Genomic DNA, 13299 nt, shown 5'->3' on the forward strand with positions numbered 1-13299 from the left:
ACGCTTGATCTTTTTCTCACAAACAACCCTTCTAAGTACAAGGTTGAAGTGAGAGGTCCTTTAGGCACTTCAGATCACAACTTGGTGATTGCCTCTTCTCCAATGGAACCTTTATCTCATGGCTATTCCCAACCTCGTATTGTTTGGCATTACAAGAATGCAAAATGGGATGACCTGCGAGACTTCTTTTCTTCTTTTCCTCGGTCTGATTACTGTTTCAAAACTTCTGATGTCAATGTTTGCTCAGATCGTGTCAGTGAAATTATTCTTGCAGGAATGGAATCATTTATCCCACACTCCACTTTAAAATCTCGTCCTTTATCTAAACCTTGGTTTTCCAAGGTTTGGATAAAGTGATAAAGTTTATAAATGTGATAAGGCCGTCCAAGAGAAGAACGTTGCATATCGCAATTGGCTTGTTTCTAATTCTTCAGTTTCATTTTCTGCGTACGCCAAAGCTCGCAACAATTGTAAAGCAGTTATTAATCAGTCCAAACTAGAGTTTGAACAGGCTAAGAGTAGAAAACTTGCTTCTTGCCCTAATGGTAGCCGAGCATTCTGGTCTCTTGCCAAAGCTATTGGCTGCAACTTTTGCCCATCTCTGCTCCCACCTCTGTCCAAACCAGATGGTTCTGTTGTCACTTCAGCCAAGGATAAAGCTGACCTGCTAGCATCCCATTTTTCTTTGAGCTCATGTATTAATGATCTTGGTAAAACACCTCCCACCATTCCTAACACGCTCCATTCAATGCCTCCTGTGGTCTTCCGTCAAAAGGATATCAGAAGGATTTTGATGAATCTTGATGCTAAGAAAGCTCCAGGTCCTGATGGTGTTTCTCCACTTGTTCTCAAAACCTGTGCTCCTGAACTTACTCCTATTCTTTGCCGCCTTTTTTCACTTTCTTATTCCAAATGTGTTTTTCCTTTTGCTTGGAAGTTTGCTCATATCCAGCCAGTTCCTAAAAAAGGGTGACAAATCCCTCCCATGCAATTACTTCTACTCTTTCTAAAGTAATGGAGAAATCAATTAACTGCCAACTCTTAAACTACCTAGAAACCTTCCGTCTGATCAACGATCACCAGTACGGATTCCGTCAGTGTCGATCCACTGGAGATATTCTGGCTTATATTACCCATTTATGGACTAATTCAATGGAAAGGTTCGGTGAAACACAAGTAGTTGCACTTCACATCTCAAAGGCTTTTATAGTGTTTGGCATAAAGGTCTTCTAAACAAGCTTCCATCTTATGGTTTGCCAACTGTTTTTAGTAATTGGTTATCCAGTTTTCTCTCTGATCGCTCACTGAGGGTGATGGTAGATGGCTCTCTGTCTTCTAACTTATCCACTAATGCCGGTGTCCCCCAAGGTTCAGTTCTTTCCCCCACTCTTTTCCTCTTGTATATCAATGACCTTCTTCCATTGACTGGAAATCCTATCCATAGTTTTGCCGATGATAGCACATTGCATTCAACTTTCCATTTTGAGAAACCTTGTCCAGCTCAATCAGCTTCAAGTTCTCGAAAATCTGCTGCCAATTCCTTAAATGCCGATCTTCAGGTAATTCTCCAGTGGGGCAAAGACAACTTAGTTGATTTCAACCCTTCTAAAACTCAATCTTGTCTTATATCTCGCAAAAAGGATTCTTCTGCTCCTATGCTTATCTTTAGTGACACTCCAATTTCTAGGCAAAATGATATATCTCTTTTGGGGATTACCCTGACTTCTAATCTCTCTCTTGGCACAAGCACATTACAAATATTGCTTCCTCTGCATCTAAAAAACTTGGTTTTCTCTTTCGCTCTCGGCGTTACTTTTCTCCCAAACAGCTGCTCACTCTGTATAAATCGCAAATCTGCCCTGCCATGGAATATTGTTCCCACATCTGGGGTGGTGCCCCCAAAACCTCTCTCAGGCTTCTTGATTCCATTCAGAAGAGGGCAGTTAGGTTAATTAATGATTCATCTCTAACAGAGTCTCTCCACTCGCTGTCTCATAGACGCACTGTTTCTGCTGCATGCCTCTTCTACAGATACTTCCATGGGCACTGTTCTTCTGATCTGAATTGGCTTCTATAATTCCCGCTCTCTCTTTCAAAACAGTCCGAACACGTGCCGCCACCAGCCAACATCCATTTACTGTCCAACTTCAAACCCACAGAACCAACTTTTCATCTTCCTCATTTATTCATTCAACTGCTGTTTTCTGGAACAACCTTCCTTCATACGTATTTACTGAAAATTACAATCTACAGAAGTTCAAGTCCAATATCAACAAATATCTTCTTTCGTCTTCTCAACCTCCAACCCAAGCACGGTACTAAGTACTATAGGTTATAATACCTCTCGTGTTTGGGGTTCTCATAAAAAAAAAAAAAAAAAAAAAAAAAAAAAAAATTCAGGAGAGCATAGTGTCAATGCAAATGAGATATATATTTACCAATATCTGTCTTGTGTTGCAAGACATATATTAGTAAAGTTGGGAGCTGAAGTATGCTACAGACCACATAAAAGTGATGAGATGTTAAAAGTCTTTATATGCAGCTTGATTGTGAAAGTATATGAAAGTACCTTATTATGAGAGATTTCAACTTACCACTCATTGGAAACCACAGACTGGCAGCTTGACCTGTGGATTAAATTTGCTAGATCAACTTGACTATTATTTGTATTAGTAAGTCACTGAGAGTACTAAGGGCACAAATATTCTTGATCTATCCATCACCAACAACCAGAATAATATCACAAATATGATGGTTCAGAAGCATTAAACGTAAGCGTTCTGAAACTAAGGTGGTTCTTTGATTCAATTAACTGGGATGAAATATAACAAGGAAAGTACAGTTTAACTACAGTACACTTGTATAACATTCACATCAATGCCAATAATTCATTCATTCAATTAAGGAAGTACCACACAATGGGATGCTAAGAAAGGTGAAAAACAATTTAGCAAGCTTGAGAGAACATAAAAAGATAGCATGAGACAAATACGAAATAATGTGCAGCTCATATTCATATGGACATGGATATGTGTATTTATAATGCAGTCACAGTAGTATCTCACAAAATCATGTGGTGTGCATAACTTTACAAATACCAGCTGGTGTGAGTAATGCAGGGTGTTTGAGCAGCGTGTTGTTAATGTTGTTTGACTTCAAATATGGGGGGGTGGGAACAGAAGACATCCCACTTACTTACCAGATGTCTTCTGGTAAGTGAGGAGCAGGAAACCCGAAAAAAGGGAAAGCAGTATGAGGGCCGAGGAGACAGACAAAGATGTAAAGGAGAGTGATTCATGGTTGGACACAAGGGCAGTCAAATTGCAGCAAAGATACCGCAAGAGGGGAGGTTCCCAGCATCAGCAGTGATCTTACTCCTGTGAACCCAGAAGTTAGCATGGTGTGGAGTAAGAGTTCCATCCATCAGCAAGAAGGAAGAAAGGGTGGTTGAGCATTGGGGCAAGATCCTGTGTAGCGAAGCAACAATGTTTGCAGGGATAGCAAATACAAGAAAATAGATCCCACAACAAAAAGGAAGAAGAGGCATCATTAGCATGTCCCACTAGGTGCAAGGCACACTTAGATCAACAAAGGAAAAGCAGGATTTCTGATTCCTAGAGAGGATAAATCACATGGCTTGGAAAAGGAAAGGTGCCATTTGCAAATCCCAAATAGATGCAGAAATCACCCATATCAGCTAGGTAGGCAAGGTTACTGCCTACAAAATTACACAGCGATGAGGGACAATGCCATCAGTGATTCCACCCAGGTAAAGAGAAGCCTGAGAAACAATGGAAGAAGCATTTCATAGAACAGGAGAATACAGATCACAGCCATAAAGAAGACTAAAGAGTGATAGTATATCTCCTAATCACAGTCAAGTCCAGCTTTTACGAAGACTGAGATCTGTGGTGTTGTACAAGGGATCAAGGCGTCTCCGTAGCCAGGTGGGAAGGAGCAGCGTGTAGCACACGCTTCTTGATTAGACCGAGGTTCGAGCCCGTCACCACCAAATATGGAGGATGCGGAAAGGTCAGGGAATGACCACCGCATATCCCGGAGCAATATGGCCTTAGTTGCTAATGCTCCTAAAAACCAAATAACAAAACAAAAAACAACAAAAACAAGGGATCAATGAAGAGGTATAGCACCTGTGGACAGAGGCCACTAGAGCTGTGTCAGTGATTGATGAATCCAGTGATTACTATGTAGTTGTGGAGATCATTATAGGATCTTGTCCAAGTGTGGTAATGTGAAGGACATGACATATGAAAACATCTATGGGAAAAGTGCTGTAGGCCTGCCTCATTAGGCGGTGTTACAATTTAAGTGAGGTGACATGCAGAAAGTGCAGGAGGGCGATCCTGAGATCAGTGTATACTAGCCACATGTGCTTTATATAGTTCCAATCCCCCTCATCGCTGCTGTTATAGAGCATTTTCTTGCAGTTGATTCGTAACAAAAGCACAGAGGGAAGTTAAACAGGCAAAGTGTGAGTATGAGTAAGCATTAGCCAAAAGAACTAAGAATGGTAACAAGTTTCATTTGTATGTAAATATTAAGAGGAAAAGAGTAAACCAGACATGGCCTTTCTTGTGGAAACAGCAGAATCATACATATCCAGCAGATATCACTGGTGAGCTGAATAGCTACTTTGTATTGATGGTTATGGTAGGAAGTGGTAAATAGTGTGCTAATATACCTAAGCACTGTGGGATACATAATAAAGATATTACACTAAAGTGTAACAAAAAAAAAAAGAAAAGTTGAAAGTGGCTAAAGCAGGCTGAGTCTGTTCAAATTGACTTGGACAGGCTCATAAATGGGTAGAGAAATAACAGCTAAGTTTAATGCTACAAAATTTAAAGTTCTATATTCAGGAAATAATCAGAGAATAACTTATAATACAAAGGTTTATCACTTGTATTATAACTTTGTATAATACAAAGCTAGCATGCAGTCAGGAGCAGGAAAGGTTCACAGTGTCTTATCATTTTCATCTAGGAAGAAGGGGGGTTACAGGTCCATTACACAAGCCAATCATGAGACCACAAAATTGGAATACTGTGTTCAGGTCTGGAAGCTGCATTTAAAAAATACCCTTCTTGAAAGAGTACAAATATGAACAACTCACCTGGTGAGAACAGCAAAAGAGCATCATATGAGATAATCAGAATTCCCCTCTCCCTCCCCAAAGGGGAGGGGGGCACTGATTAAAGTGTATAAGACATTGAGAGGGGAAGGAGACTTTTTACAAAGAAACAGGACAAAAAAAAAAAAAAACAAGGTAGCATAAGCATAAACTATTGAGTGAAACCAATCAATTGGAACTCAGAAAGCTCACATTTGGCCAACATGTTGTCAACCACTGGATTAATTGCCTCTCTGGGTGGCTGAGGTTTGACAGCCTAGTGAGTTTTAAGAGCCATCTGAATAGTGTAATGGGTATGATAAGGAGAATAAATGTACAGAGAAAAGGTTTTTTTTTTTTTTGGCTGATGCAGCAAAAGCCTAGCTTCCTTGCATCTTTTGGCTTTCACTAATATAAAATTACGGTATGTTTATTCTCTGTAACATTTCCATTATGCATTTTGAAATATGGGTAAGAGTTCCCATGAACGATGCAAAAGAAAGCAACAAAAAATTGATGCGCATACTGCTCTTTTGAAAAGCACTTTGAGTTTCTTTTACAGATACTTCAAATTAAAAGAAATTTAGCACTATTTTCACTGAATGGTTTCAAGTTCAAATACCATGTACACTTGTTCTTTATTCTTTTCCTGATAAAATATCAATTGCTAGAAAGTTTCTATGTGAAAATATCAAAAATTTTAGATAGGTACTAATAATTGATAATTCTGCTTACAATAGCTGTTTTTACCTGACTAACAAATAAAAATAAGCAATATTTACCTTGATATTGGAGGCTCTGTGCTAATAGAAACAGCTTTATACTTTTCATCTTTTCCCTCAAATATTTCATCAACTTCAGTGGCCCTTAGTAAAGTAATATTAGTTGCAAGGCTATGAGGACCTAGTCCTACCATAAATAAATATAACAGCATCAACAATTAGTTATCCATGAAAATCAATAAAAAAAAAAAAAAAAAAACAGATGAAGACAATTTAAAACAATGTTAATAAGCAAGACAAGATATGGTATATTAGTATTAATTTTCAAATGATTTCTCAAGGTACAGCTGATTTTTGAAGGTTAACTGTTTGTTTATCATAAAATTAGTTTAATATGAGTTATTTAATTGGAACACTGATTTTTTTTTTTTTTTTTTTTTTTTTTTTAACCTTCCCAGAAGCAAATAAGATAAAATTTCCAACTGAAAATTTCGGAATATATGATGAATGGAATATATTCATCAAAGGGTATACTGGTGCAGAAAACTAATTATATATGTCAGATATATATCACATATGTGCGATTTACAAAAAAAAAAAAAAAAAAAAAAAAAAAAGTTAATTAGTATTAGTCAGACAGCACAACAAATCTACTGGCTTTTGCTGCCCCTGACCAAAAAAAAAAAAAAAATTAAAATAAATAATTAAACAAAAATAAAAAATAGATAAAAATAAATAAATCTATAAAAAATATATATAAATAAACAAATCTATAAAAAACAAAAATAAAATAAACAACCTATATGTTTCCTTTCATCCTCAGATTGGAAGCTATCCAGTAACTGACAGAACAGTGGCTACAGGAAAACTTCCTACATTACAGCCGTAAATAAGCACTGAGAAAGCAAAAATGAGAGTAGGAATGTGTTGAAGGCATAATGACTCTGATCAGTACAATACACACCTGTACTGAGAACCAGAGTGGGCCAGAATGTCTTATAATGGGAACTTTGTAACTCTCCAGATATTGACTGGAACTTGTAGGTTGGTCACTCACAGACTAGCATGACTTTTGTGGATTAATTGGATGACTGTTTTCTACATCAACATGTTAGAGGTGCAAAAAGGGGAGTAATACACTTGATCTGATTATCAGCAGTGATTAAAAATCTGCAGATAAAAGAACCATTAGGTGGCAGTGATCACAGCGTACTGATTTGAGATTTACTTAAAAGATGTAAATACCATCAAGGGTAAAGGGAAGGGTTTTTGCTTTCGTAAAAGCAACTACAGTAGTTTCAGACAGTTTATAAATTTTATACAGCAGGCCCAACTGATGATGATGTTCCATCAGAAAATTCTAAATGGCATTCAAGGAATTAACCATAGAAGCTACTAGGCTTTTCATACCAACCAAGGAAAACTCTTCAAATTATAGGCCTAAATGAAAGTCAGATGAACTGAAAATACTTGTGGCAGAGAAGAAAAGTGCATGTGATGCATACAAATTATCAAACACAGAAGCCTATGGTAGATATAAACTAGTCTATAATCAAGTGAGAAATGGGGTTAGGCAAGCTAAGGCAGATTATGAGAAGTCTCTGGCAGCAAAGACTTCTACATTTATAATAACAGTAGAAGGAAGGAGGTGAATCACATTTGGCATGGGTTAACTGTTCTTGACCCTGTTCAGGTCGCTGATAAATTGAATAGGTATTTTGCATCATCATTCACACATAAGGAATTCTTTAGAGGAGGGGATTGATAACTGAAAGGAAAGTGGAAGAGAAACTGTTGAAGCTGAACATAAAAAAGGCACCTAGGGTGGATGCAATCTATCCAATTATATTAAAGGAGGCAGTGAAGAAAGGAAATAAGTAAGCAAGCAAACCCTTAGACATAATTATGAGAGTATTCTTGGATTCAGGGGAAGTCCCCTCAGAATGGAGATGTGCAAATGTGTGCCCAATTCATAAGGATCAAAGGGTGACACAAATTATTACAGACCTGCTAGTTTACTTCAGTTCCAGAGAAAATAATGGAGTCACTGGTAAAAGAAGTAATGTAGGATCATCCAGACAAGGCTGCAATTATACTTTAAGTACAGCATGGGTTTGTTAAGGGGAATATTAGAAGAATTTGAATTGAAAATGTGATATCATCACATAGGAACCGGATGCAAAAAATAATTTTGATATCAGGTACTTAGATTTCAGGAAAGCTTTTGATACTGCTGCACATAAAAGACTGATATACAAATTGGAGCAGTATGGCATTAAGGGCAAGTTGCTGCTATCAATAAAGGAATGGTTGAGTGGGAGAAGACAGAGAGTGGCAATTAATAGACACTGCTCTTAGTGGACTAATGTTATTAGTGGAGTCCAATAGGGTTTGGTGTTGGGCCTATTGTTTCTATATTTATCAATGATAATGTTAAAGGCATATCAGACAAAGTCCAAGTTTACAGATGATACAAAGGTTGGCAGTGTGGTTAATAACAGCAAAGATGGTAACAGGATCTAGAAAAGCTAGGCAGATGGGCTGAGAAATAGCAATTGAAGTTTTACATTGACAAATGCAGAGTACTGCATAATGGTAGCAGTAACCCCAGAGTAACATACCAACTATGTGGTACTACACTCAGGATAATGGAAAATTAAAAAGATCTCAGTGTAACTGTGCAATCAGATAAAAATTTCTCTGAGCAATGCTCAGGCCGCCAGGACAGCTCATGGGATTTTGTCATTGATAACAGGAATTTTACTAGCAGGGATAAGGAGGTGATTATCCCTTTGTACAGGGATAATCTAGACCTGCATACAGGTCTAGATTAGGCTGCATTTTAGGAAGATGTAGAGCTGCTGGAACGAATACTGAGAAGGGCAACTAGATTGGCAAGAGTTGGGTCCAGTGTTGTTTTCTGTATTTATAAATGATATTGATGATGGTATATATCAGGCTTAATGTCCAAGTTTGCAAATGATACGAAGGTTGGCAGGGTCGTTAATGACACTAATGACAGCACGCTGCTGCAACAGGATCTAGAAAAGTTGAGCAGATGGGCTGAGAGGTGGCAAATATGAATTTTAACATTGACAAATGTAAAGTACTACTTATGGAAAGCAATAACCCCAGAGTAACATACCAACTCTGTGGTACTACACTCACAATGGTAGAGAATGAAAAGGACCTAGGGGTAATTATGCAGGAAGATACAAAGTTTTTTGAGCAGTGCAGACGGTCTGCAAGGGTAGCTCATGGTGTCTTGTCAATGATATACAGGAATTTTTCTAGCAGGGATAAGGAGGTGATAATCCCCTTGTATAAGGCAATGGTCAGGCCACACCTTGAGTACTGTATACAGGTCGGGAGGCCTCATTTTAAGAAGGATGTGGAGCTGCTGGAACAAGTACAGAGAAGGGCAACAAGATTAGTGAATGGAACAAAGGGTTGCTCTTATGAAGAAAGGTTTAAGTTTGCAAATTACAGTGTCTGGAGACTAGGCATCTGCGAGGTGATCTGATTGAGGTGTATAAAGCCTTGAATGGTTTGCATGCTCAATGCTGATGGGATTCTTCTTCTTGCTTAGAATAATCACCTGAGAGGGCATAAATTCAAATTGAGGAAAGACAGTTGTAGGATAGATGTGTGGAAGTTTGCTTTAGACAGCGGGTGGTTGATTGCTGAAACAAACTTCCATCTGTTGTTGTAGAAGTTGATAGCTTAAATAGATTCAAGGCAGAACTTGACAAACATTTGGAGCGAGTGGAGGGGTGAAATAAGGGGATTTTTTTGGCTGATGCTATATAAGCTTACTTTCTTGTATCATGTGCCTTTGCTAATGCTAAATTATGAGCTATCCACAGAAATTAGCAGCATAACAGCAATATGAACTTATCAACAGGCTGAAATTTTGGACAACGTCCAAGTTAAAAATCTCACGTCAGTTATGACTTGCCACTTAAGGAAACTAAAAAGAATTCCGAACCTACTCTTGAAACAAATGTTCTCCACATGAATAAAAATTCTCCATATCGAGACCAGATCTTCATCTTCCTCCAGTTCCGATACTCCAAATGCTGCAAATATTAATTTACTTAATCCTGTTAACATTCATGATTCAAGTCCTTCAACAGAGCAAATTATTGCCAAACAGACTGTCAGATGCTTCCTCTGATAGAAATCAAACCCTTCCACTGCCTACTCTCCTCTGTGGGATACCCCTGCCTGTATTTCTACTTTACAAGATCAGAGTCACCAAGTAGAATCCTCTTCAACATCAGTTAAGGCAAGATATGCAAAAATAACTGCTGCCTCTTCTAATCAGGTTTGCAAACCTCTCTATTAATGCTACCACCACAGTGAATAAGCCTGCTTCTGATTGCCAGTCTCATATGCCAAACTCAAGATCAAAACAGAACAAACCTTCAGAAAATGTTAAAGCCTCTAAAGCATTTCAAGCTACTCTCTCCAAGCTTCCAGCCAAAAGTCATCAAGCACAGAATGTAACTAATGCAGATAAATCCAATTACTCGAACAAAAGGGTTGCTCTTATGAAGAAAGCTTAAGTTTTGCAAATTACAGTGTCTGGAGACTAGGCACCTGCAAGGTGATCTGATTGAGGTGTATATAATGGTTTGAGCATGCTCAATGCTGATTTTTTTTTGTTTTTTTTTTTTTTTTTTTAGGAGCATTAGCAACTAAGGCCATATTGCTCCGGGATATGCGGTGGTCATTCCCTGACCTTTCCGCATCCTCTGTATTTGGTGGACTCAATGCTGATGGGATTCTTCCTCTTGCTCAGAATAATTAATGCTAATGCTAAAAAGAGGAACAAATGGGTGCTTTTACCAAGAAAGGCTTCAGTTCTGCAAATTGCTTCTGATTGCCAGTCTCATATGCCAAACTCAAGATCAAAACAGAACAAACCTTCAGAAAATGTTAAAGCCTCTAAAGCATTTCAAGCTACTCTCTCCAAGCTTCCAGCCAAAAGTCATCAAGCACAGAATGTAACTAATGCAGATAAATCTAAGTTACTCGAACAAAAGGGTTGCTCTTATGAAGAAAGCTTAAGTTTTGCAAATTACAGTGTCTGGAGACTAGGCACCTGCAAGGTGATCTGATTGAGGTGTATATAATGGTTTGAGCATGCTCAATGCTGATTTTTTTTTGGTTTTTTTTTTTTTTTTTTTAGGAGCATTAGCAACTAAGGCCATATTGCTCCGGGATATGCGGTGGTCATTCCCTGACCTTTCCGCATCCTCTGTATTTGGTGGACTCAATGCTGATGGGATTCTTCCTCTTGCTCAGAATAATTAATGCTAATGCTAAAAAGAGGAACAAATGGGTGCTTTTACCAAGAAAGGCTTCAGTTCTGCAAATTGCAGCATCTGGAGACTAGGCACCTGCAAGGTAATCTGATCCAGGTGTTTAAGGCTTTCAATAGATTGAGCAAGCTCAATGCTGATGAGATTTCTTCTCTTGCTCAGACTATACACATGAGGTGGGGGGGGACACAAATTCAAGTTGAGGAAGGACAGTTGTAGAACGAATGTGCGGAAGTTTGCCTTTAGCCAGTAGCTGGTTAATTGCTGAAACAAACTTCCTTCGTTGTTGTGTAAGTTGAGAGCTTAAATAAATTCAAGAAAAAACTAGACAAACTTCTGAAGTGAATGAATAGGTGAAATGGGAAGTGTCTTTTTTTCTTTTTCTCTCTTTTTTTTTTTTTTTTTGGCTGATACTGTACAAGCTTGCTTTCTTGCACCATTTGCCACTAATAATGCTTATGCTAATACTAAATCCCTTTCCCTGTAATTTGAATTTAAGGACTCTAGTTCTGGAATCATTTCTAATTGTGCATATTTCACATTAATTCTTTTTATCATCCTTTCTCTGAGGTTTATAGAGTTTAATCTGGTCCCCTCTGAGTGGCCGAGCTCTGTAGTAGCCCATATATTTGAAGTTTTTCCTCACATGGATGCACTTTTGCAGATTTTTCCAAGTTAGTCGTCAGTCTTTGGACCCTTTCAAAAAGGCAATGCCTTTTTTTTTTTTTTTTTTTTTAGGTAGCCTCCATACTTGTTCACAGTATTCCAAATGCAGTAAGTAATTTCCTTATACAGTGGAATTATGACCAACCTATCTATCAATACAAGCAAATGTTCAAAACATCACTGACAGAACATCAAGGTCTTTCCTTGCTGCCCATCCACACTGCTTAGAGAACTTCATGTCTGACTCTATCGTAACTCCCAAGATATGTTTTTTTACAAACATATCATATTCTGCAATTCTTCCCTGAGAATCATCCTCAGTGAACCAAAACACAAATAACAAAAAGGAATTTGTACCAAATCACATTAGGGGAAAAATTATATAAAATATGTACTCAGAATGATATGGAGAATAGCCAAAACTAAATAATGTTGTTATTCAAGTGGTCTAATTTCTTAAATTCAAATTATTCATAACTGGCTGTGACAATGAATAACAGAAATTACTAGAAGATGACATCATGATATGATATGCTGCTAATCTGAAAGATCTCAGCATAGTGCTCTGCTCTCTGCATGTCAAAACTGAACAGATGTTTCTACCTTTCAGTTATTCTGAATCATTCCTGGTAATGTGAGTTGTACAGTCCAGTTTTTTCAAAATCAGAGGGAACCAACTCAAAATTTGTGCTAAGAGTACAATGCTCACAGGCATCACAAATCACAGCCATAGAGGTGCCTGTAACGTGATAATTAGGCAATATTTGATTTTTAATACATGGTGATTCAAAAAAATTATCAAAATGAAAAATGGTATTTATTACTGTAGTGCCATACACAGATGGACAAAGAATCTCTGAAAGTTACCTATTAATCTTTCATGCCCATAATACAGCCTTTCAGTTCAGAAATGTCTGTTGGCAATGAGCACATTTATTCATTCTTTTTTTTTTTTTTTTTTTCATTTTTATTAGCAAGCGGCCCCTAACCAGAAACTGGAAACTCTGCTATATACAGATTTATATGATATAGAGAAATATAAGTTGCAGCATAAGGAACCACAGGACAAGCACATGGCACAATGAGCCATATGACATGAATAAGACCAAACATGGTGCAAGGAGCCACTATTCTTACGAATGAGATAAAGACAAATAATATGGTCACAAGTAAGTACATAAATTGTCCAAGAAGATTAGCCTGTTTACAAAGAAGCATGATGGTCAATACCAGGTCAATTATACTGTTTATTTCAGCATCTTTAAGTGTTATACAGAATTCATGTTAAAAGTCTATAAGCCTTCTACTGTTCTTTCCTCAAGTTCAAGCAGCACTAATCTTCTCCGGAATAATTTCTTGGAAAATTTTTGAAAAGCCTGAAAATCTTCCTCTGTCTTAATTAATTGAGCCTCATTGCCCTCAGTCAGGTGAGCAAGATTAGGACTAGCAAATA

The 13299-nt window shown here is 37.7% G+C and overlaps 1 protein-coding gene across 3 annotated transcripts in view; it reads right to left on the bottom strand.

Moving 5' to 3' along the window:
- Positions 1–13299, bottom strand: part of Snr1 (SWI/SNF related, matrix associated, actin dependent regulator of chromatin, subfamily b, member 1) — a 131032-nt gene that overhangs the window by 62663 nt on the left and 55070 nt on the right. For all 3 annotated transcript variants that reach the window (XM_090373509.1, XM_090373507.1, XM_090373508.1), the window contains exon 3: positions 5914–6040. In XM_090373509.1, coding sequence (XP_090229635.1) covers positions 5914–6040 — 127 coding nt within the window. The remainder of the gene's footprint in view (positions 1–5913; positions 6041–13299) is intronic.

Source organism: Mastigoproctus giganteus, chromosome 5 (assembly GCF_048544385.1).
Source record: "Mastigoproctus giganteus isolate SK-2022 chromosome 5, ASM4854438v1, whole genome shotgun sequence".
NCBI classification, from domain to species: Eukaryota; Metazoa; Arthropoda; class Arachnida; order Uropygi; family Thelyphonidae; genus Mastigoproctus; species Mastigoproctus giganteus.